We start from the raw sequence: 21,455 nt of genomic DNA, 5'->3' as shown, positions 1-21,455 counted from the left end.
CTGTATGTGGTGCAGATCTGTGACAGTATCTGACCAAAAGGGTCTAATAACTAGGGGGGGGGCGATGTTTATTTCCAGTGTGTATCACCCCTCAGAACACAGGATGCCTTTACATGCAATGTGACAAGACTTCCTCTATTCTTAACTTCTGCTTCTGTGGCTGCTGGGGTGGAGGGGGGCAGAGCTGGGGCATGGGTGGGTGGGAAGGGGGGGGGGGGGGGGGGGGGGGGGGCACAGCGGTGGGCTCCTGGCAGTGGCCTGACGGAGGAATGTCTGACAGCAGCCTCAGCCTCTCCGCTCCACGACTGTGTGCCTGCAAGACAGCACGGAGCCATCTGCTGGAGCCCCCCCCCCACCACACACACACACACACACACACACACACACACACACACTCCATCACCACCACAGCCCGGTCCCCTCCGCCCGCCCCCTCTTTGGGATGCAGCTATAACCACTGACAACGCAACAAGCTAATTAGGAGATTTACGGCGCTAATTACACATGCACAGAAGTGTTGCTGGAGATTTTCTATTTGGGGCTCGGCTCCGTGCACGGTTTCCCCTCAATTAAAGGCAAATGTAGCATGTGAAACCGCGTGATTGTCTTTTACACCCCTGCGTGACGCTGATGCACGGTGACAGCCGACAGACAGCTGGAATGGCTGAGGGCCACCTGACTTCTGGGGCCTGTGAGAAAGCGGCGCGCCCCGAGCGCCCCGCGACCAAAGTGAGAAATGAGTCGTGGTGGTGGGCCGAGGGGATGCCAGGCTGCAGATAACACCCACCATCTATAACGTCCCGGTCTACTTTCGCTGTCAATTAAGAGACAAGCGGCAAGACGGCTGCAGAGGCAGCAACAAGCCTGCAGTATGGAACGCACCGCCCAACGCGCCCAGCGGTTCTCCTTTGATATCAGAGTCAGGTTGAGCTCTTCAGAAGTTGCATTGAGCCCCAAAGGGGGGATAGATCAAGTATCAAATGCATTCCCGGCGAAGGGGAAATGGCTGGTGTTATTTTTGAGAAACTCTCCGCTGAATCTCAGGCGATCATTCGGTACTTAAAATACCTCAGGTGAACAACAACAACAAAAAAATGAGTGTCGTGTTGCTGAAACCCTGTGAATGTGCTCAAGTTGAAATGAAACACAGAAGAAAAAGCAACGGATGGCAGGGTCATTCAGGCATTCGTTTAGTCTCTGCCTTCCACACTTCTGAATTCTCCTGGAGGTTTCCGAACCCTGCCGCGCCCTGCTACTCACCTCTCTCCTATTCCCTAGTCCACGGTGGCCCTGAGAGCTCACGGCACTGCAACGTCGTGTGCGGAACCAGACCGAACACGAGCACATTGACAGAACATCTTCGACGATTTGACAGCGCATGCGGCTGCGTTTAGAAAAGCCGCCGCAAAGAGTGCGGTGAGTTTATCAGAGCTCTTTGAGAGCAGCTCCCTCCTGCGACTTGAAGCAATGAGCTGAGGGCCACCCGAACCCCGGGCAATGCCGAGGGGAAACTGCACAGCTCGGAGAAGACTTTCTGTGGGTTACAGCGACTGACACCAGTCACATATAATTGTCTGATTCATCGCTAATATGAAGACATTGAGTTCTTAAAGGGACAGTTCGCTGATTTTGAAGTGGGCCTGTGTGAGTTACCCGTGCGTAGTTAACATGTGACCGTGTGGAGATGGAGATCAGCGATGTCATTCTACGGAGTTCGGAGGAGAAGAGGAAGTAGCGGAAGTCGGAGGCCCACTGTTGCAAAAACGTGTTTTTTCGGTGCAGAGGATCAGCATATCACGCCGCAAAAAAGTGCAAAATTACACGTCCGCATAAGTAACTCACACAACCCCACAATTTGAAATCACCGAACTGTCCCCTGAATGTGTGTGGATATCGTCTTTGTTTTTCGTTTCCTTGTGCGGCTTCTCTGTTCGCAGACTTATTCGATCACTGCAGGACGTTTCTGTACGTTTTCTCTTTTGTCTTTTCTCCACAGGTTCACCGTGGGCGTCATACAGCCAAGTCCAAATGACCTTGACTGGCGCCCGTGGACAATTGATGCAGGATTAATCATCCAGCACAAAGATAGAAGACGGAAAGCTTTCAACAATGAAATTCAACAATTTTCTTGCGGAGAGACAAATTATACAGACAAATTATTATATACATTAGATTGCTATAACTCTCATATGTTTGTTCAATATGTGGCTGGAGCCCAGGAGATGTTGAGCCAAAACACTGAAATCGGAGGACAACGACTAGCCTGCCTCTGTCCGAATGTAAAAAAAAATATTGTATTTTATGTAAGACATACATGATTTGATTTGGTGTGTTGCCAGTTTTCTAATCGGGTTTTTTTCTTCTTCTTTACCTTTGGACAGAGCTGTGCTGGCCGTGTCTCCCTGCCTCTGCGCGTTTTGTGCTAAGCTGCGCCAAGCCGAGCGAATTTGGACTTTGGCGTCCTATTGAACGGACAAACGTGACGGGCCCACTGCAGCTGCACCTTGAGTGCAGTCGGGAGGGTCGGATTCTACCTCTGAGCAGGGCGAAGAGTGCAGTCATTAGCCGAGTGCACTACCAGCGTGCCGCCTGAGCCTTTCCGCCTTATTACTGGCAAAGGCCGGGGAAAAATGTCTGGAAGCCCACAGGGTCTCTAAATATTAATGAACTCCTCCCTCACGCGGGAATAGCGGGAGCCTCTCCTTGTCGTCGTCCCCCCCCCCCCCCCCCCCCCCCCCCCCCCCCCCCTCCTTTATTATGCCCGTTTGTTTAATTAAAAGAGTGTGTTTTAGGGAAATGAGCTGGCGTCGACTGCCTCTGGGGGGGGGGGGCCTCTCGCCGGGGTGTGAGCTGCTGGCATTTAGACGGAGGGGCCCGCGTGACACGGATCAGACCCGGAAACATGTTGGAAAATTGCACCGCTGTTAGTCATGCACAGCTCATCAGTTGTAGGTTCTGATTTGGTCGTCGTTGTCCGGAGCCGATCATTGACATATGCGGGAGAACATAAAGATGAAACAATGTAGTCACTGGGTATGAGTAAATCCAGCACACGTGGTTATTTATTTTACAGTGTAACACAAAATACATCTTTACCATGGAAACATCACGCCATAAGACGGCCATGAAGTAACTGGAGGATGTGAGGGGGAGAAATACACTGCGGCCGCGTAAAAAAACATGGCCTGAGGCAACTTTTAGATTCAAGCCGCACAGTCCTTCATCACTAATAAGAGCGAGGTATCAGATAAGCTCATCTCTTCCCTAACAATAACACGAGTAAACAGCACTTCCTTTGGCGAGAATCCGCCCCGGCTCTCTGTCATGTGGCGTCCAATCCCTCCATACTTTATCCTTTCAGGATCCAATTCACTCCCGGGCTCGGCATAAATGAGGCCGAGCTTCAAGTTTGAGCAGATAGCAGACACGGAGCGTCTTCTTTCCTTTTTATTTCCAGTATATAACAGCTGACAGGTTTGTGGAGAATACGACCGCACTCGAAATCCCTGTTTTAATTGCTTTTCGGCGGCGGTAACAAAGGAGTCATTTAGACCACACACAATGGCATTCTCTGCGTGCCTGCCCCAGTTATTCCGGAGAGAAACTTTTTTTTTTTAATTCAAAGTGCTGTGTAGATTAATTTTCTGATATGTTAAACATTGTTCCGCATTCTAATTGACACCTCTTCTTTCTTCTTTTTTTTCATGTGCAAAAGCAAGTCTTTTCATGGAGGCGTAATTAAAAGGGTTTGGCGAGGCTTTTATGGCACACGCTAGAGCAGAAATTAGCCAATTACCGTTTCTGTTTGAGGGGTGGAATGACCATCAATGCGGCTGACTCTCTTTTATGTGTCCCACTTAATGGTTTTTAACCCCCACTGCCCCGGAAAAAAATATTTAGTATTCCAAGCCAAAAGAGAGAGAGAGAGAGACAAGAAAGCACATTACAAGGCCAGTAATGTGTTCAAATGTGTACAGAAGTTATATCACAAGTGCAGCATCTAATGTATCATTAAATGTTCAGAGGAACAAAACCCACAATCACAAATGTGATTTTCAGCCGGTGACAGACTCATTCATCTTCTTCCTCTCAGTCATGTTACAGGATGCACAAAACATCCTCTGGATGTGGAGACTGACAACCCTAGTAAAAACACAACTTTTAGATCGACTTTGGATGTAACTATGCTTTGTAAAATCATATTTACTGCGTTTGTGGCCCTCATCAGTTTTCAGTAGAGTAAGAGTACTGTCTGTTGTAGGTGGAGTACTTGTACCACCCTGTGGTTAAAAGTGTAAACAGCGTGTAAAGACTTTTTTCATGCTCATCTTAAATCTCAGTCCAACATGTTTATAAAATATAAATTAAGTAGGAAAGTTAGTCTTCAAACTTCAAACCTGAAACCATCAATGCTCATAAACTTTTTAAAAAATGTATGTTTTCAGTAGGTCTGTAGATCTTGTTTCCAGCAATAAACTTTTGAAAATAGATTGTGGATTTTTATTACTTTTACTAGGGGTAAATGAACCATTGCATGGAAGAGTACGTGCAGAAGCCCTGAGAGGTGAATAATTCATTATTCGGTTGTTTATTTATTCTTAAGATAAGATATACCTTTATTCGTCCCACAATGGGGAAATTTGGGAATATGGGAATTTGGGAAATCTTGCCAAAATCATTAAAAAAAAGAAATGCATTTGTGGAAAGGGGATTTTTGTTGTTGCAACAGAGAAAGCAGATGAAAAAATGAACCAAGAGAGGCAAGTATTGCAGTGTTTCAGGTTCAGTATGAAGGATTTTTTGGCATCTGCAAAAACTGAATACCCCTCACTTCCCCCTCTCCCTCCAAGCATGAAAGAGAACCTACAGTGGCCGGAGCAAAATGAAGAGGACTCGCTCCCAATGTAGATAATAAAAAATTATAATATGTTAACTAAGACAAAAAAATAAAGCTGGGTTTGATCACCAGTCTCTGCAGGTGAGAATTCTACCCAGGTGTTTATTACCGGTCGTCCACCATACCGCACGTGACATGAAAGAAATATGTGGATACTTGGATACATTTTTTTTCCCACTTTCCTGCCGCTTTCCTGTGCTGATGTTACATATTTTAGTATGTTGTGAGAGTTTTAATAATGCTATTTAGCCATAAAGAAATAAAAAAATGCAGAATATTATTATGGCTGTAAATTATTCTTCTTATCATTTAAAAAATATATATTTGATTTACTAATAGATGTGTTTTGCACGCCGTATCAATATAGGAACAAAAAAAATGACTGCTTGAAAGTACAAACTACAAAATGTTCTTTACAAAAATATTAGACGGACAATTCTTCATTGAAACACTGTTGCTTAAAAAGGGCTGACTGTGTATGTTTCTAACCCTAAAGAGCTCTGCCGGTGATCACACTGAGATGATAATAATAATCTTTTTTTATGTGTACTGCTGATAAAGATCCAATTGACGGAATTAAAAAGTCTTTCGGCCTTCTCTGACTACTTTGTAGTAGTTTTTTTCATATAAATCCTGACTACAGACACAACAGCTATTTCAATTTTTCATATACACTATAACAATCAGAGAGTTGTTTAGATAGATGACTGGTGACAGGTTGTACAATGGTAAACAACACAGTGCTGCAGAATCACAGTGACAGCATTGGACTCAACTAGTAGAACAGAAGAAGGGCGACAGTTCCTGCTCTTCTGCCTTTCAGCCACTAGGTGTCACTGTCTGACCACATACAGTATCTCGTGCTGCTCGTGGTGACGTTCGTCTTCCAGATGGTGCAAGAAGATTGAAAGACTAGTCTTTCTGTGACTTTAGCCGAACAATTGTGTGTCCACATGAACCTACAGCCTGCGTTAGATGAAATATACAAGCGTGGACCCCTTTAGGGGACAGTCTGTGACACACACACACACACACACACACACACACACACGACAATCTAGGGGCTTGCATCATGTCACCATAGGTGTCCTGGGGTTTTCAAACAGGTGTGTATCGCAGCTCTACGCTAAAATAAAGAAATAAAAAGAACAGATACACACAGTTTTGATGCCGGCATGTTTTGTTCTGCCCACACATGCTTCATATACTTATGACAGACATTCTCATAAGGAGATAAACAGGGTTCATGGAGTTATTCTATAATCAGAGTGGCAACACCCTGTTTTGGCACTGTTTCATTCACTGGTTTGTCAGCCAGCAGAAAAGCCATGGAAAAGAAAGACAGTGAAAGTGTATTCTGCTAATATGAGGTTTGGCAAACTCTTTAGAGACGGTACTTTCTTGATCCCTGTCAAGTTCCTTGTGGCTTTTCAAACAACCTCATAAACAACGGCTGCTCTTTTGTCTCACAGTAGTGCTTGAGAAGTGCTTTTAGTTTGAGACTTGCTGGGCATTACTTTATCATGCTTCAATACGGGTGTTTCTTTCTTTACCTGCAATGCAAGTTTGTGCATATTTTTTTTTTACCACTCTAAAGCATTTCCTAAAAGTGTTTAAACAAAATTATGTTAAAAATTGAGAGAAGTGAAGACTTGTCTAATGTCATATGGAAAGCAAAGGAAGGCTGTCATAATTTGAATTTTACAAGTTAATGAAGTCCCAATTTTCAAATGTTTTATAGCATTTTTAGCACAATGTAACATTACCATCATTTATTATATTATATACTGTATGTATAGTATGTATTATATTATATATTTTGCTTTTTTGTTTGTTTAACAGTTGAATGTCAGTGTTTACATTTGCTGTCTGGTTTTCACTGATCCAGTTTGTGCAACATTGTGATGTACATGTTTGATACTAAAAAAAATCCATGTTAAATAGAGTAAACCTTTTGAAATGTCACAACTTGAAACTACCTGGACATTTCAAAGAGGGGAATTCTGACCACATAAATTCAGATACAGTACATGGTTTCAAAGCAAATACATTCTGTATTTCGCACTTCAACTGGTTCAGTTTCACAAGAAGGTAGTAGTAGTAGTAAGTACTGTTCTCTAACAGAAAACAACATTATGAGCAGCTGGGTTCAAAAGCAGGAAATGAATCCTTGTGTTGCTCTGCGGGCAGAAGAGCGAAAACGTTGCATACCACATTACCCTCATTTCTATCTACTAACTGCTGTGCGATGCTTGAGAGACAGACATACTTGTGTTTAGGAACAATGCACGTCCGTGTTAGCTGTAGTCGGAGTCGCTGTTATGAAACCAGCTGTACGTGGACAGACCTGTTTTTAGAGGAGCCAGGTTTCTTCTGAACAGTGCAGTACAAAAACCTTGACGTCAGCCAAGTTTTCCTCTCCAACCTTAATTGAAATTGTTGTCGGACAACTGCCAATTGCAATGACAAGTAAGCCGTTCAACAACAAAGACTCGGAGCAAATATTTAACTGGCAATCTTGAATTCAATTTTTGATGATACCAGAAAACATTCTGGCTTATATTGTGTTGCCATCGAGTTGGTTTCATGCCATTAAGCAAATATGGAATCTGCAAATTTTCTTTAAATCATTACAAACAAGTACGTGGTTATATAAGGCCATAGACAACACAGTTCTACAGACTTGAGCCATAGCTTATTTTTAAATGTAAGTTGATGTAATCACTGATTATTAAAACGGCAGACCGGGTGGAGGAATCTCTAGAGTATGCTCACCTGTTCATTACATACCTGTATTTTGCCAACCAGTACAGAATATAACCAGGGTTATATCACCGCACCCCTCAAATACCAGTGACAAAACCACAAGTTACTTACCATGTAGTACAGCATTGTATAGTATGGTGTATAGTATAGTATAGCTAAAGTAAAGCTACAGAAGGAATTAATATTAGAATGAATGTTTCAAAAACAATCAAACTAACAGTCACACAAAAACCAATAAGATAACACCAAACAACATTTATACATAGGATAAATATATATATATATTTATGGTGTATTATATGTATGTGCGTTCTTTCTTCTTTCTTCTTTGTTGCTGCTGCTGTAGTTCGAGTTCAGAAAGAGGATACTGGATCAAGGTCATCAGCATCATCAACGTCATCAGGTCGTCAACAAGTTTATATAAGGCCGCGGCAACTGATTATTTTCTTATGGATTAGCCTGCTGATTATTTTTTTATCTTTAATCTCAATTTAAGGGACAAATAAGACTTGTTGTTCTCAGCAGCCATTTGGACGTATAATAGCAAGTCATCTCGCCTTGACAAAGGTCCATTGTTTGGTTTGCTAAGATTCAGGAAATAGTGAAAAAATGTGAGAGCCCAAGGAGAAACTCTCCTCACTGCTTATTTGTTTAAAAAAAAGAAAATATTACATACTACTAAATAATCATTATCTCATATTGGGTGGAAATCGTCAAATCTGAGAAAACCGGAACCATAACCTGAAAACCCCCAAAAATGTATAAAACAGTTTTAATATTCTGTCAACTGCACTGCCACGGAATTGTGAGTAGCACGGGTGCACGAACAACGTGGCATTAAAAGATAATACTCGGCAACGTACGAGCACTTTTGTCTACGAATTTGTGAATGAAGTACAGTACTTGCATAGAAGCACTGTTGATTGTTTATGGTTTCCTTAATTTAAAAGTTGGTTTGGTGCCACTAGGGGGCGCATGTGTTGTTTTTCGCACCCCGTCGGTCTCCGTCTGTGTCTGTCCCTCTCCGCCTGTCGCTTTTTCGTTTGCTCTGTCAAGTGTCGCTGTTGTTTCAACCTAAACCTGAACTCTGACTTGACCTACTCTCAGATGGGGAAACTCAAGAGTGTTCGGTTCCAGAAAAGCAGTTCTGAGTTAGTTAGATCGAATCGGTCCCCCTACGTCACGCCTTTAGATTTGGAGATACCACTTCGTGCTCGTGGAGGAAATAAGATCATTCTGAGAAAGCGGAGCACCCCAGCTGAAGCTGGCGAGGAGAGACACAACTGCCCGAGTCGACATATGAGACTCAATCAAATAAATGAAATGATTCGAAACGATCGGATGTTTTCTCCGCAAATGTCTTGTCTAAGTTGCTGGTATGATCGGTTAGTGATGCTGTCCGGGTTTCGTCGTCTCTCTCTCAAGAAAACCTGCCAGCAGGCCGGTTAGGGTCACGGCGTCAGTTACCATGGTAACTGTAACTGTAGGGTAATGTAGTTTAAATTCACTCGCTTTCTGGAAACGGAAAAAGGCCAGAGTTTCCCTCTTGTCGGGGTTAAAAAATACAGAGTTTTAGCAAAACCTGCTTCCTGGAACAGGCCCCTGTTTTAGTGTGTGTGTTTGGTATTGGTGGGGGGCGGGGGTGTCGCATTTCCTCAACACGCACTGGTCACGTTTGCGCTCGGCCAATCAGAGGCGGCGGTGCGATGCTCGGCACTTGTATAAAAGCAACGCGGAGGCGGCGCGGGCGGCAGGAATGAGCGACAACCGACGTCTCCACAGCGACTCGTCGTCCGCCGACTCGCTCCAGCTCGGGATCTATTTCTACACCTAGCAGAAGGTAAGAGAGTTCTCACAACCGGTGCTCGCCAGTGGATTCCTCCTCCCGTTGTCGTGTCTTTCCGTTCGCGTGCTGCCGGAGTTGTTTCAACGTGTTATTACAAATGTGGCACTTTCCTGTGATCATTAAATTAAACGGCCATTTTAAATGAGACTGGCCACAATGCCAGATGTTCTGTTGGTATGCAGTGATTCTGCTGGACGGCTTCCTTGTCAGTCACATGTAACCTCCTTTGTCTGAGCCTGGCGGGATTTACGCGCACGCGTCACACGTGCGTCCGGAGGAGTAACGCGCGTCCCCTTCACTCTGGCAGGTCTTTGGGTAGGGTCCAACAAAATGGCTACGTCGACAAGTTCGAGGCTGAACAAAGCTGTGAAGCACCAATACATGAGCCTCCCCCAGGGGGACAAGGTCCAGGCCATGTACATCTGGATAGATGGGTCCGGAGAGGGACTCCGCTGCAAGACCAGAACCCTGGATTCTGAGCCCAAGACGATTGAAGGTGAGATCTGGCCCCAGTGTGATCCACACTGATGTTCATAACAGTATGTGAGTAAATATACATTTATTCAACTTTGAAATGGATCATTGATTGCCTTCTCCCCCCCCTTCAGACCTTCCCGAGTGGAACTTTGACGGCTCCAGCACCTTCCAGTCGGAGGGCTCCAACAGCGACATGTACCTGATCCCCGCGGCCATGTTCAGGGACCCGTTCAGGAAGGACCCCAACAAGCTGGTGCTCTGCGAGGTGCTCAAGTACAACCACAAGCCAGCAGGTGAGCAGAAAAGCACACACGCCCGGGCACCTTGAGCAGACGAGGCCGTCTCGTGCTGCGTGGCGGCTCATTTCCGGCGCTCTTCCCGACAGAGACCAACCTGCGCTCCACCTGTAAAAAGATCATGAGCATGGTGGAGAACAACCACCCGTGGTTCGGCATGGAGCAGGAGTACACTCTCCTGAGCACCGACGGACACCCGTTCGGCTGGCCCTCCAACGGCTTCCCGGGTCCACAGGGTGAGTGTCGGCTTTCCGGCTCGTCTCATTGTTTATATAATGTATTAGGAATCCTAGTGTTAATTTATATTTTCTTTCCTCCTGGGTAGGGCCTTATTATTGTGGAGTGGGAGCGGATAAGGCCTATGGCAGAGACGTCGTGGAGGCACACTACAGAGCCTGCCTGTACGCTGGGGTTGAGATCTGCGGAACCAATGCTGAAGTCATGCCAGCTCAGGTATTGTCCAGTGGTCTTATCATTTAACACATGTCGCACTTCCATGGCGTTGTAAGTCGTCCGATTATTTAAAAAAAAAACATACATTTTTAATAACACCGTCTGTGTTTCGGTTCAGTGGGAGTTCCAGGTTGGGCCTTGTGAAGGTATAAACATGGGGGACCACCTGTGGGTCGCCCGCTTCATCCTTCACAGGGTGTGCGAGGATTTCGGTGTGGTGGCGTCCTTCGACCCCAAGCCCATCTCAGGGAACTGGAACGGCGCCGGCTGCCACACCAACTTCAGCACAAAGGAAATGCGAGATGACGGCGGACTGAAGTAAGGATGAGTTTTAATTTTATCCGTGTATTTAAATACCTCACACGGGTATGACGGCGCGTTTGGGTTGTGAATGTGTTCCTAAGCCCCGTCCTGTTTTTTTTTTTCAAAGGGTCATCGAAGAGTCTATCGAAAGACTGGCAAAGAGGCATAGATATCACATTCGGGCCTACGACCCCAAAGGCGGGCTGGACAATGCCAGGCGCCTCACCGGTCGGCACGAAACGTCGAACATAGACGAGTTCTCGGCCGGCGTGGCCAATCGCGGCGCCAGCATCCGCATCCCCCGGGCGGTGGGGCACGACAAGAAGGGCTACTTCGAGGACCGCCGTCCGTCCGCCAACTGCGACCCGTACGTCGTCACCGAGGCCCTGGTGCGCACATGTTTACTCAGAGAAGAAGGAGAGGAGCCCACAGAATACACCAAATGAACAAGTCTAATTCAAAAAACCCATTGATGGTACTGTTTTTTTGATCCTTGTCATTTTCAAGACTCGAGGGATTGATCTTTCCATTTCTGATTAAAAAATTTTTTACTTGAGCGATGTAATAATGAGGCATTCTTTGTGCTCGCAGAAATTCTTTACCTCCGACGTAAACACTGCCTTTCTGTCAATTCAACTCATTCTGTCATGGTAGCTGATAATTTGCTGAGAGGTGCATGACTATGTAATGTGTTAAACTTTGTACGATGAAAAGTTTGTATAACTCCGACCCGAAAAGATCCCAAAGGAGTTTGAATGTTCTGAGCAGTCATGGCCGCTGTGACAATGGTGGCTCTTATCATGTTGTAGATAGTTGTGGTTATTATGTAAGCCAATCTACTTTTGTATGTTTATAATCCTACATTTGTTCCATTCATGATTGTCACTTACTAAAAACCTTTAATAAATACATAACATTTTTACAACTGACTGTTGTCTGTGGGTTATTCCCAAGCATGTCCTGTTTTGCCTGGAGATATATTCTGACAGAGCAGTCTGTCACATCCAGACAGTCAGCTGATGTGGGTGGAACCGAAATGTGACCGGCGTTGAGGAGAAAATTCAGCGGATGTATTGCTCACTGTAAAAGTGACAGCGTGCACATGCGCAGATCTGTGACTCCGGGGCTTGTGCGTCCATGGCACATGTCAATCCAGAAATAGCGTGTGTACCAGTCTTTCTGGTATGTTTTCAAACGTCTGGACAACCAGTGAGCTAGTTCTTAAAAGTAGGACAGGAAAGAAATGGGGGGGGGGGGATTCCTAGTAAAATCTCACGTGATACTGATCCTTCCTTTTTTGCGTTGGCTGCTCAAAGAAGTTCAGTTAACTTAATACAATTTAAACTGATTATTCTCAACTCAATAAAAGGCTGATTACGTAACCTTCACATTGGTAGGCAGTGGAGCTGGGTGGCGTGACTTCCTCTGGTTTTCCCCAGGTCGTTTATTCAAGTTGCTCTCAACTGGAAACAACAATCATAACTTTGAAGACAGGATGCAGTAAACGTACAGGGTGTGTGGGGCTGGCAAAAGAGTGAGAGGCTTTCAGGCCCAACATACTTTCTGGCCAAAATTTGAAGACTTAACTTATTCTTCACTTTTCCTCTTCTCTCTTTTCTCTCACTTGTTGCAAACCGTTTTCTACCTTAAAGGTCCATTCAAGTATTTGTGCTTCAGCTTATCCTTTGCCCACCTCCCGTACATTTAACAAATTTAGCAATTTTGAATCTCTTCTCTGCATTATCGCTCCTCATCTCCTGAATCTAACATGAATCACCATGTGTCTTTTGATTGTATATTTTAGTCTCAGCGCCATGAGCTGGTGTCAGTGGGGTGACGGTGTGCCCTCAAGAAGCTCTGTGATAAAAGTTGAGTCTCACGCTCTATCTCTATCGCAGTTGTGTCTTTTCCAAGTGACCTTTAGTGAGACATAACACAACAACCAAATGTAGTTTTCTCACAAGTGGCTGTTGGGGGGACAACGTTTTAGCGTTATCTCCACTAGAAGACCACGTATCGGTCGCTTATAAACAGATATTTGTGGGGGGGGGAAAGTAGCAAGCGTAACACATGGGCTAGGAAAGAAAGGGCTATTCCAAAATCGAAGAAAGTTTTGTGCCATGATTTATTCAAATCGGAAACGAGTTACATAATCGCTTCGTTCTGTGAGGCTGTAGGTTTATTCGTGTGTGTTGTTAAAGGACAGATACTGTGCGCTGTTGGCGGTTTGGGGACTGTTTAGTTGCTAATGAAAGCACATTCACAATACAGGTAAGGTACACAGTAAATGTAGTAGTGATATATATATATATATATATATATATATATATATATATATATATATATATATATATATATATATATAGTACTTAATTCATTACAATGGGAAACCTGTTTGTGAGAACCAAATACGAGTAGCATGTTGTGCCCAGCCAAGCCTTTGCACATGGTTACCAGCGTCAAAGGGTCCATTTGACCCTAAATCACAATCTTTTCCTGTACTTAACTGAAGTGAATTGAAACTGAAGATTAACCAGAGGCAGGAAGTCCTGACGGCAAACAGCTGCCAACAAAAAGCACAAATCCAGGATCCTATATATTTTTAAAAAAATGGGCATTCAGAGATAACTTAAAGGAGACATAGTATGCTCATATCAGATTCATAATTTGATATGAGCATATCAAATTATGAACCCCAGTCTGCTCTGATTGGCCAGCTATAGTATGAAAAATGAATTCCCATTTTTAAAATAAAAAAATGGGTCGAGACAGGGGTAATCAGATTCAGTGTGTGTATTGTATTTTCTTGCAGGGGGGTATTTATTAGCACTGCCAGAACATACCACACTTTCATTTGGCTCATTGCCAAATGAGTCCAATCATATGACACTGGCGCCAGAAAGCTATCCGGAGATAATACAGTGGATAGTGAGAACAAGAAAACATTTAAAAAATCACTTCCACCAGAAACGTCAGCACATGCTGTAGGAATGCCTGAGGAGGTGGACATCAAATTGAAAAGCCCTGCACATGTTTGCTCATATTGTAATGCACACTTGCTGTTATGCAACCGATTGAGACCGAAGTCCCCCTCCCCAGTTTTGTCATTTGATCTCATTGTGCTGTTTGCACAGACAGGTGTGAAAGAGAGTGAACGCGTCAGTTTAGCAAACAACACAGGGATATACGCATTGATGTTTCTGATAAGATAACCAGGTCAGATCAACTAGTCAAAGGAGGAGGGCTCGTGAAGTAAAAACCGAACGCCTTGAGGCTTGTTTCCATGGCAGCCGCAGACCAGGGTCAGGCATTGTGGAGTGTGGCGGAGACGTGGGGGCGGTGCTCCATACCAGGGTGTTACATAACGACAGGCAGGTCAGGAGCATGTATAGCACACACAACAAAGAGCGTACAAACTGCGACTCTGACTCTTTTTGATGTCCATTTAAAGCAATGTCAAGAAAAGCCGGTGTGGTATCACTTCTCAAGGAGAGCTACATAATCTTCGCTTTGACCTTTTCCGTCTATTTGTTGTAAATTAAAAGGCATACGTACTGCAATTCAATCAGAGGCCCCAGACCCTAATCAGATACCTCAAGTCCCAAACAGCGAATGAAGTACCATCATTGGCTGCGTGAGGTCTAATCTCATCACATGAATACATTCCTTCATCTGCTCCGGAGCCCTTTAGCCCCAGCAATCACTGCAATCACTGGTGACAGCAGAGTGCCCGGGTTTCTACCCCGCCCCCAACCCCACCACAACCACCAACCACCCACCTGTCGGCCGGTTTGGGGACATGTATTGTAATGCCTCGCATTGCAGCGTGGCAGGCTTAGCGGTCGGAAACTTGAGCAGCTGTGAAAGCAGAGCTGCACAGTTGGACAGAGGGGTCAGAGGAGCTCGGACAGAGATCAGACCACCGCCGATCGCTGCGAACGTCATCATCAGCATTGCAAACAAACACACTGCAGCTTTATGATGAGAACCATCCTGACTGTCATGGTCAAGTTTGACCTCAAACTTTAGATCTTGTCGAGTGAATACACTCAATTGAATACTTTCTCCAGCTAATCGGACGCAACAAGGTTCACGTCAGGCTACATCCAAATTCGGCACACAGAGGAAAAAAAGAAATCAAAAGTCCAAGTGTCCGGACAAGGAGACTCTTTGTGTTTGTCCACCCTGCGGCACGTGCCCCACAGCTGACCCGGTGATAAGAAACATGAGAAGCGACGGGCCTGCGAATAAGCGTGCATTTTAAGATGCAAAGCATCATGCAAACGGGGCACACGTTCTCAGTTCATAAGGCGCATCAGGTGGCAAGATTTTACATTTCAAGTGCCACAGTAAAATCTGTCACAGATGAGACCCAGAGAGAGATAGTTTTTGGAAAGGAGACGGGCTGATAAGATTGATACCTATGTCTTTCTGGTAAATATGATACTGCGGCAGCCAGGAGCTGGTTAGCCTCGTTCAGCATAAAGACTAGGGAATGGTTTAACCCGGGCACAGCCTGGTTGCCTGAGTTTACTGCACCAGGAGAAGAAAAAAAACACAAATCACTGTAAAACTGTATTTTACAGCGACTTATTCCGCGAGAACGGTTTGAAACCATGTGAACGCACACGCTGCCATCCACTCACATCAATCTGTCACTTTTTAAAAGTACCACTGTCCACTGTATTTCAGATGCTTTGTTGCTACTTCCATTGAAAATATTAACTGTTGATCATCAGACGCTTATAATGCTCTTGTAAAGTTCGAGTACTTTTGTTACTCCGCCTTCGGTCTGCACTGCTCGTGTAGTCAAGCAGAGGTGAGAGGCGTCTTTTTGTGTTTGTTACAAAAAAATGGCTGGTTAACTGCCAGGTTAATGTTTACTTGGCGCTTTAGTAAAGCTTTCCCCACCCAGAGATACACTGACATGGTTCATAATCGTGTCTGCTTATCGGCTTTTTTTTTTTTCTTCTGAGCAACATTTTATTTTTTAAAAAGATCTGATGTTTAGTCAGCCGCAATGATGTCATACTGTTCAGTCCGTAATTATGCGAGTGGGAAAAAGCCTACTCAAGTCCTCTTTCAAGGTGTTATCCCAAACTGGAGACATTAAGGACGTCTGGCCGTTTACGATGTCTCCCACTTCAAGACAACAGCCACAGAGGGGTGGACAAACTGCCGGCTGCAAAGACGCCACCAACGGTTACAGCAGCCCATTTCAACGGGCCTGCTGTAAACACCTAAATCAACAAAAAGCTAAGTGCCGCCATAAGTTTAACAGATGTGGTAACCATCTCGGAATAATGCACGAACGCTCCAAAGTCTGAACAGTACGAGTTGTTTTTTCCCATTTTGCTGACTTGACCTGAATGCAGCATTAATCAAATTTGTTGTCCCGTGTTAAGAAGCGTCCCCCGTCTCACTATTATCGGACGACCTTTCGATATTTTACTCGCGTTCAAAAATTGCCTTTCATGCCTTTATTTTATTTCTCAAATCAATTTTCCCCGTGAAGATTTCATCTGTTGTATGTTATTATTTTTGTTAAATTGTGAAGCATTTGGTAACTTGGGGTTTGACAGAGTGCCCTATAAATAATGATCAGAATCACACGTGGAGGGCTCTAAGTACAGTTTTGATTACACCAAAGTTGCAAAGGTGAGGCCAAACCCTGCGCCGACCCCACCCCCATTTTTAGAAGTTCAACCTCCTCCTACTTCCTGCACATGCGCGCTTCACGGCTGCAGCTGGATATTGTATTGAGATCCGATCACATCCAGACGTGGTCTGGGCGACATATGGCCATATTCTTTTAGCAGTGTGTTACGCTACTGTGTCCTGAGCGACATTGAAGGCCCACCTACTCAAATCCCGCCCATACCCCACAGGCATTAAAAGACCCAGTTGATATTGGTTTATCTTTATTTTAGAATGTTTTTCTTCTTTTGATTTCTGGCTGACTTGCGTATGGGAAATGCATTTCTCCATCCTACCAGGGATGGAGGGGGAGGTGGAGGGTGGAGGTGGAGGGAAGACCAGGGGTGTTTGAGTGGGTGATAAAATGACAGTAATCCCAAAGACAACAAACTCCGCCAGGCTTGTAATTTGTTAACCATGTAGCATTCAGGTCTAATAGTCGAGGCTGATGCCATTTGTCTTCTTTTGGAAAATGTTTCATCGGTGGTGGTGGGGATACATCGTAGCGTAGACGCCAGGCGTAAATGTAGCAAAGGTGAAAGTGTTCTTTAAAAAAAATAAAAGTTCTTATTGTGGACGTAGCCAAAGAGCTGTCCACTCAATGGATCCCCCAAGACTAATGTTTGTACCAGATTTAAGGTTCAGGGTTTCATTGGCAATGGGCAACCCAAAAAGTGGAAGACAGTCATTGCAAAAAGTGTACCGTTGTGAAGTAAAACCCAGAGTTTTACTTCTCCGCTCTCTAGAGTATTAGTGTATAAAATGGACAGTTACTTGGAAAGTGCCAGTTCCTTTTCTTTCTTTTTTCTATGTCATTTCTCTTCACGCCCACCAGACGGGTTATATGAGCAGGAAGATTCTCTCATTTAAATCAGGTTGGGGTTTTTTTCGCACCACATTGCTGACGCATACAGTACAGGCAGAAACCCAGTGGTGAATTTAAGATTTGTCACCCACGTGCCAAGGAGGTTTGCGTTGTATCCAGGTCAATGAGAGCAACGGTGTTGGCTTCTCGCTGACCTGTACTAAGGGCCGTAGCAAAATTTCAAACCTGTTTTTCTGGGTTTGGCTGACGAGAGCAGACTAGACACCCCCCTTTCCTGGAAAGTTTGTTTTTCTTATGTCTTTGCAAAACTCCATGTTGTCAAGTTGCCTGGCTGGGACAAAAGATATTTTTATCTTTTGATAAGTGTTCACATGTCTTCCACCCAAGTGAATTTTTGAACTATGCAGCACAGTCACTTGTTGTTCTCCTCAGTGACAAGACCAGACTAGACACTCCTTCCCTGAAGGTTCCCCCCCCCCCGATTATCCTGTTTTACCGAACTCCCGGGTGTCAAGTTGCCAATTCGCAGCTGGAACACAATGTTCTCTTTTGAAGAAAAATGCATTTTGTTTTTCTATCAAGAAGCAAAATTCATTTTGCTTTTTGATAGAAATTTGTCTTGTTTTTCTCATTACATTAAATTGTCGAAGGCGGTCTGAATATAAATAAACAACAACAACTAAACACTGCAAACTTATGGCACTGATCGATTTGGAGTTAAAGTGACCCACAGACAGTTGTTTTCTCAATTGATTTGTTAACTTGGACTTTCTGGAAAGCTTGACGTCTCTGGCCCTCCAGTTGCGTGTTCTCCTCTCCCGCTGTCCACTCCCATCCTTCAGTTTAAAATCCCCCCCATTGCGAAGGCCTTCCTAGAACCGTGAAGGCAACACCAACCCCCCATCCTTCGGCCTCAAAGATAATGGGAATTCACAAAGGGCACACGAGTAAGCACAGGGTGAGCACAAACCAGGCAGAGACATGCCATAAAAACACTCGAACCAGCAGTTCAGCTGTGCCTTTGGAGTTTTTCCACATTGGAATTTTCAGGAAAAACTGATTTTACAGAATTTCACGGATTTGATCTCAAATACTATGACATGTTTTAATCACACTGAGCTTCACTGAACCACATCCTATCATGCGATTAGGAGAAAACCAGCCTTGGACAAATTTAGGCTGTTCCTGTTCCATGCCGACGAGCATTCATGATTCAACGTTTCATTTCAGTTTTTGCAAACTGTTGTAAACTTTTGATGTAGTGATATGAAAGAAACAGCCACCTTAGTGTCACCTTAGCTTTGTATAAAGAGGGGGCACATGGGGGAAACAGCTAGTGTAGGCTATTGTGTCCAAATATAAGAAACCTACCGACAATTAATCGTTTTCAAATTTGAAATTGCGATTTGAAACAGTGCGATTTGGTTTTTTCATATTCATGCCGTCCTCCTCGTGTGCCAGCCCACCGATCATGTAGAAGTCACACTCACCAATCAGAAGTCGCCCCCAAGGCGACTGCGTATTACGCCCGCCAACAACACGCGCGTCAAACCAAAGAAAAACACTGCATTAGTGGAGCGGCATTCGCAGGGGGCCAGAGGCAACGTCGGACTATCAAGTCCAGAAGGAAAGATGTGCAACAAGAGAAGGTAAAGCATGTGGTGGAACAGTCGCTGCATCCTGTGGCAACAACCTGGATCAGAGCTTGACAAGCACCACAGGCAGCTACATGACATGCGGTTTATCCAGGTATTTGCACAGAAAACAATCAGGCATTGTGAGCGTTATTGATCACCTACTTGCTGCGTGCACCGCGTTTTGCACGAGGCGGCCATGATGCGCGTGCACATGCATAGTTCAAAGCAAGCACATATCTCCGAGCAAATCTCAGCAAGAAAAGGAATCGGCATGTTTACCCCAAAAAAATTCAGAGACAGTTGTATGAGCTTGGTATTGGGGGGGGGGGGCACATGTGGAAACAGCTTCTCTGGCTCTGTCCAAATGGAAGGAAATCCACCTCCCAGCTTCTGTCCCTCACCAGTTCTAACCGGCGGGATGTTAGGATTAGAAGAAGTGGCGCACACGTGCGTTGTAGCTCAGCTGTGTCAGCTGTATCGAGTTTCAAAACAGACAGTGATCCGGACGGTGATATGGGGGTCTACAGTGTGAGGGACTGTGTGTTCCTTTGGAGATGCAGTTATGTAAACAAAACGCTTACCCAATCTCCAACAGCTTTTTTAATGCCCAAACATCAGGATGTGTTCAGATATCTTGAACCATAGTTTTGATTGAAAATATATGGAGACCGCTCGTAATACGTCTAAGTATGTAATATGTCTACATCCACGGTAAAAGATTCAGGCGGGAATGTGACTTCATGACGTGGACACTTTATGGAAGAAGGGCCAGGAATTCAAAGGCCTCGAAATGGCATTTCACTAATAACGGTCGACGCCACTTTGGATTGCCGCTCGAATGCAGACGAGGCGTTTCAGGCACTTCAGGTCGTCAAGGGTTCTCTTTGGCCTTTGTAACTCAACTGACCTTTCTACGTGCATGACAAGATATATGACACACTTAAAGGAAAGGGGACAAAACCCCAAAAGCATAATAAGGGCACTTTGATGATACTAAATCGGAGGATTTTCAACTAAGACCATCTTGTTCAAGTTCAATTGCCAATGGCAAATTAAAATAACAAACATAAAGGCAAATCTTCCGCTGTGACAAAAAATACAGTTCAACCGCCTTTTTGAAAGACTGAGAACAAAGAAAGGCAGGATTTATGCAGATTCTCTAAGGAGGTTTAACAATTCACTTCCCAATACACCAAATGAGTAATTTGTACCCTGATGATGCATATTGGTAACTGTTAGTCAGAATCCTATCATTCCTTCAGCTCACTTCCAAAGCCGTCATGCCGTATGACAACAACAGCAAGAAAAAGTCCTAGTTTAACACCCTGCGTCAGCAAACGCCGTCTTTCCTGACTGGGCCCCTCCCAGCGCTCTCATTTCCTCCCGAAGAACAGAACTTGCTCACTCACCCGGTGAGATCGGAAGAAACAACATCGCTGATCTGTTAAGTTTTTTTGTTTTTTTTTCTTCCCTGCCCTGCGTTACACTCCCACTGTATTTAACCAGCACACTGGAGCAGTCGGCCTCCTTCTCACTGCCACAGTGCCAATTGGCTTGTTAGCTCTGGTCAAGAAATCAACATGGATCCCATGATTCATGGTGATCACCAGGATCAGTGTTTCCACGAGACCGTGATGTATGGCTAACGAGGCCGTGATGTACTGTCTGATAAGATTAAGAGAAACGGTGACACTGTAATTTGAAAACAGTTTGTTCCGCTCACCCTCCACCGTGTCTCACTGTCACAGAAGTCAACACTGCCCGCCATTTGTACGTCATTCGGCAGCTTGACGTGGCGCTGTATTGGATTGCATTGCATTCCAGTTTGTTCCGGGTGTTTTGCCGACCTCCTGTAATACTGCTGGCCACACTGTGAAGACATAGGAATATGAAGTAAATGTTTGTATGTATAAATTAATTTACTGGCCAAAAAGACAAGTCCTCATCGCAGGTACACACTGTAAAAGATCTACTGTAAAAGTAGGCTATAACTACATCAGGTCTGCCGGAACGCCACAGGTTGATGTCCTGTGGACTACGATTTTATACAACTGACTGCAGCGTGAAGCAAATCCAACAGCTTCCAGTTGCCCGAGAACGGAGTTCTATGGAAAATTCCAAGATACCGTATGTTCCCGATTAAGGCAGCCTCCTCCACCATGAAATCCAAGACCAACCCCTCAGAATGACTCTGCACATTCCCCGCTGTATTGTGCCAGTGGGTTTTGTATGGTTATGATAAAATGTCCATTCATGT

At 44.6% G+C, this 21,455-nt stretch overlaps 2 protein-coding genes across 5 annotated transcripts in view; one reads left to right on the top strand and one right to left on the bottom strand.

Annotated features, from left to right (window-relative positions):
- The window catches only part of sec16b (SEC16 homolog B, endoplasmic reticulum export factor), a 58,417-nt gene that overhangs the window by 16,714 nt on the left and 20,248 nt on the right, over positions 1-21,455 (bottom strand). For 3 of the 4 annotated variants that reach the window (XR_007031982.1, XR_007031983.1, XR_007031981.1), the window contains one exon: positions 20,922-21,068. The gene's annotated coding sequence lies outside the window, so the exon portion shown is untranslated. Of the gene's footprint in view, positions 1-20,921; positions 21,069-21,455 lie in introns of those variants that run through there. The other variant, XM_047336686.1, reaches the window with a different exon arrangement.
- glulb (glutamate-ammonia ligase (glutamine synthase) b) lies at positions 9,342-11,963 on the top strand. Its single transcript, XM_035647138.2, has 7 exons — positions 9,342-9,503; positions 9,817-10,005; positions 10,118-10,279; positions 10,372-10,518; positions 10,608-10,735; positions 10,854-11,053; positions 11,166-11,963. The coding sequence occupies exons 2-7, from the start codon at positions 9,840-9,842 to the stop codon at positions 11,482-11,484; spliced, it is 1,122 nt and encodes a 373-aa protein (XP_035503031.1). The 5' UTR covers positions 9,342-9,503; positions 9,817-9,839; the 3' UTR covers positions 11,485-11,963.

This window comes from Scophthalmus maximus, chromosome 13 (genome assembly GCF_022379125.1).
Source record: "Scophthalmus maximus strain ysfricsl-2021 chromosome 13, ASM2237912v1, whole genome shotgun sequence".
Lineage (NCBI taxonomy): Eukaryota > Metazoa > Chordata > Actinopteri > Pleuronectiformes > Scophthalmidae > Scophthalmus > Scophthalmus maximus.
Note: the sequence above shows the minus strand (reverse complement) of the source record. Positions and strands in the feature narration are given on the sequence as shown.

Coding starts and splice junctions, on each gene's coding strand:
- glulb (XM_035647138.2), top strand. CDS start 9,840: ATGGCTACGTCGACAAGTTCGAGGCTGAACAAAGCTGTGAAGCACCAA. Junction 10,519..10,607: donor CGGCTTCCCGGGTCCACAGG/GTGAGTGTCGGC, acceptor CCTCCTGGGTAG/GGCCTTATTATTGTGGAGTG. Junction 10,736..10,853: donor CTGAAGTCATGCCAGCTCAG/GTATTGTCCAGT, acceptor GTTTCGGTTCAG/TGGGAGTTCCAGGTTGGGCC.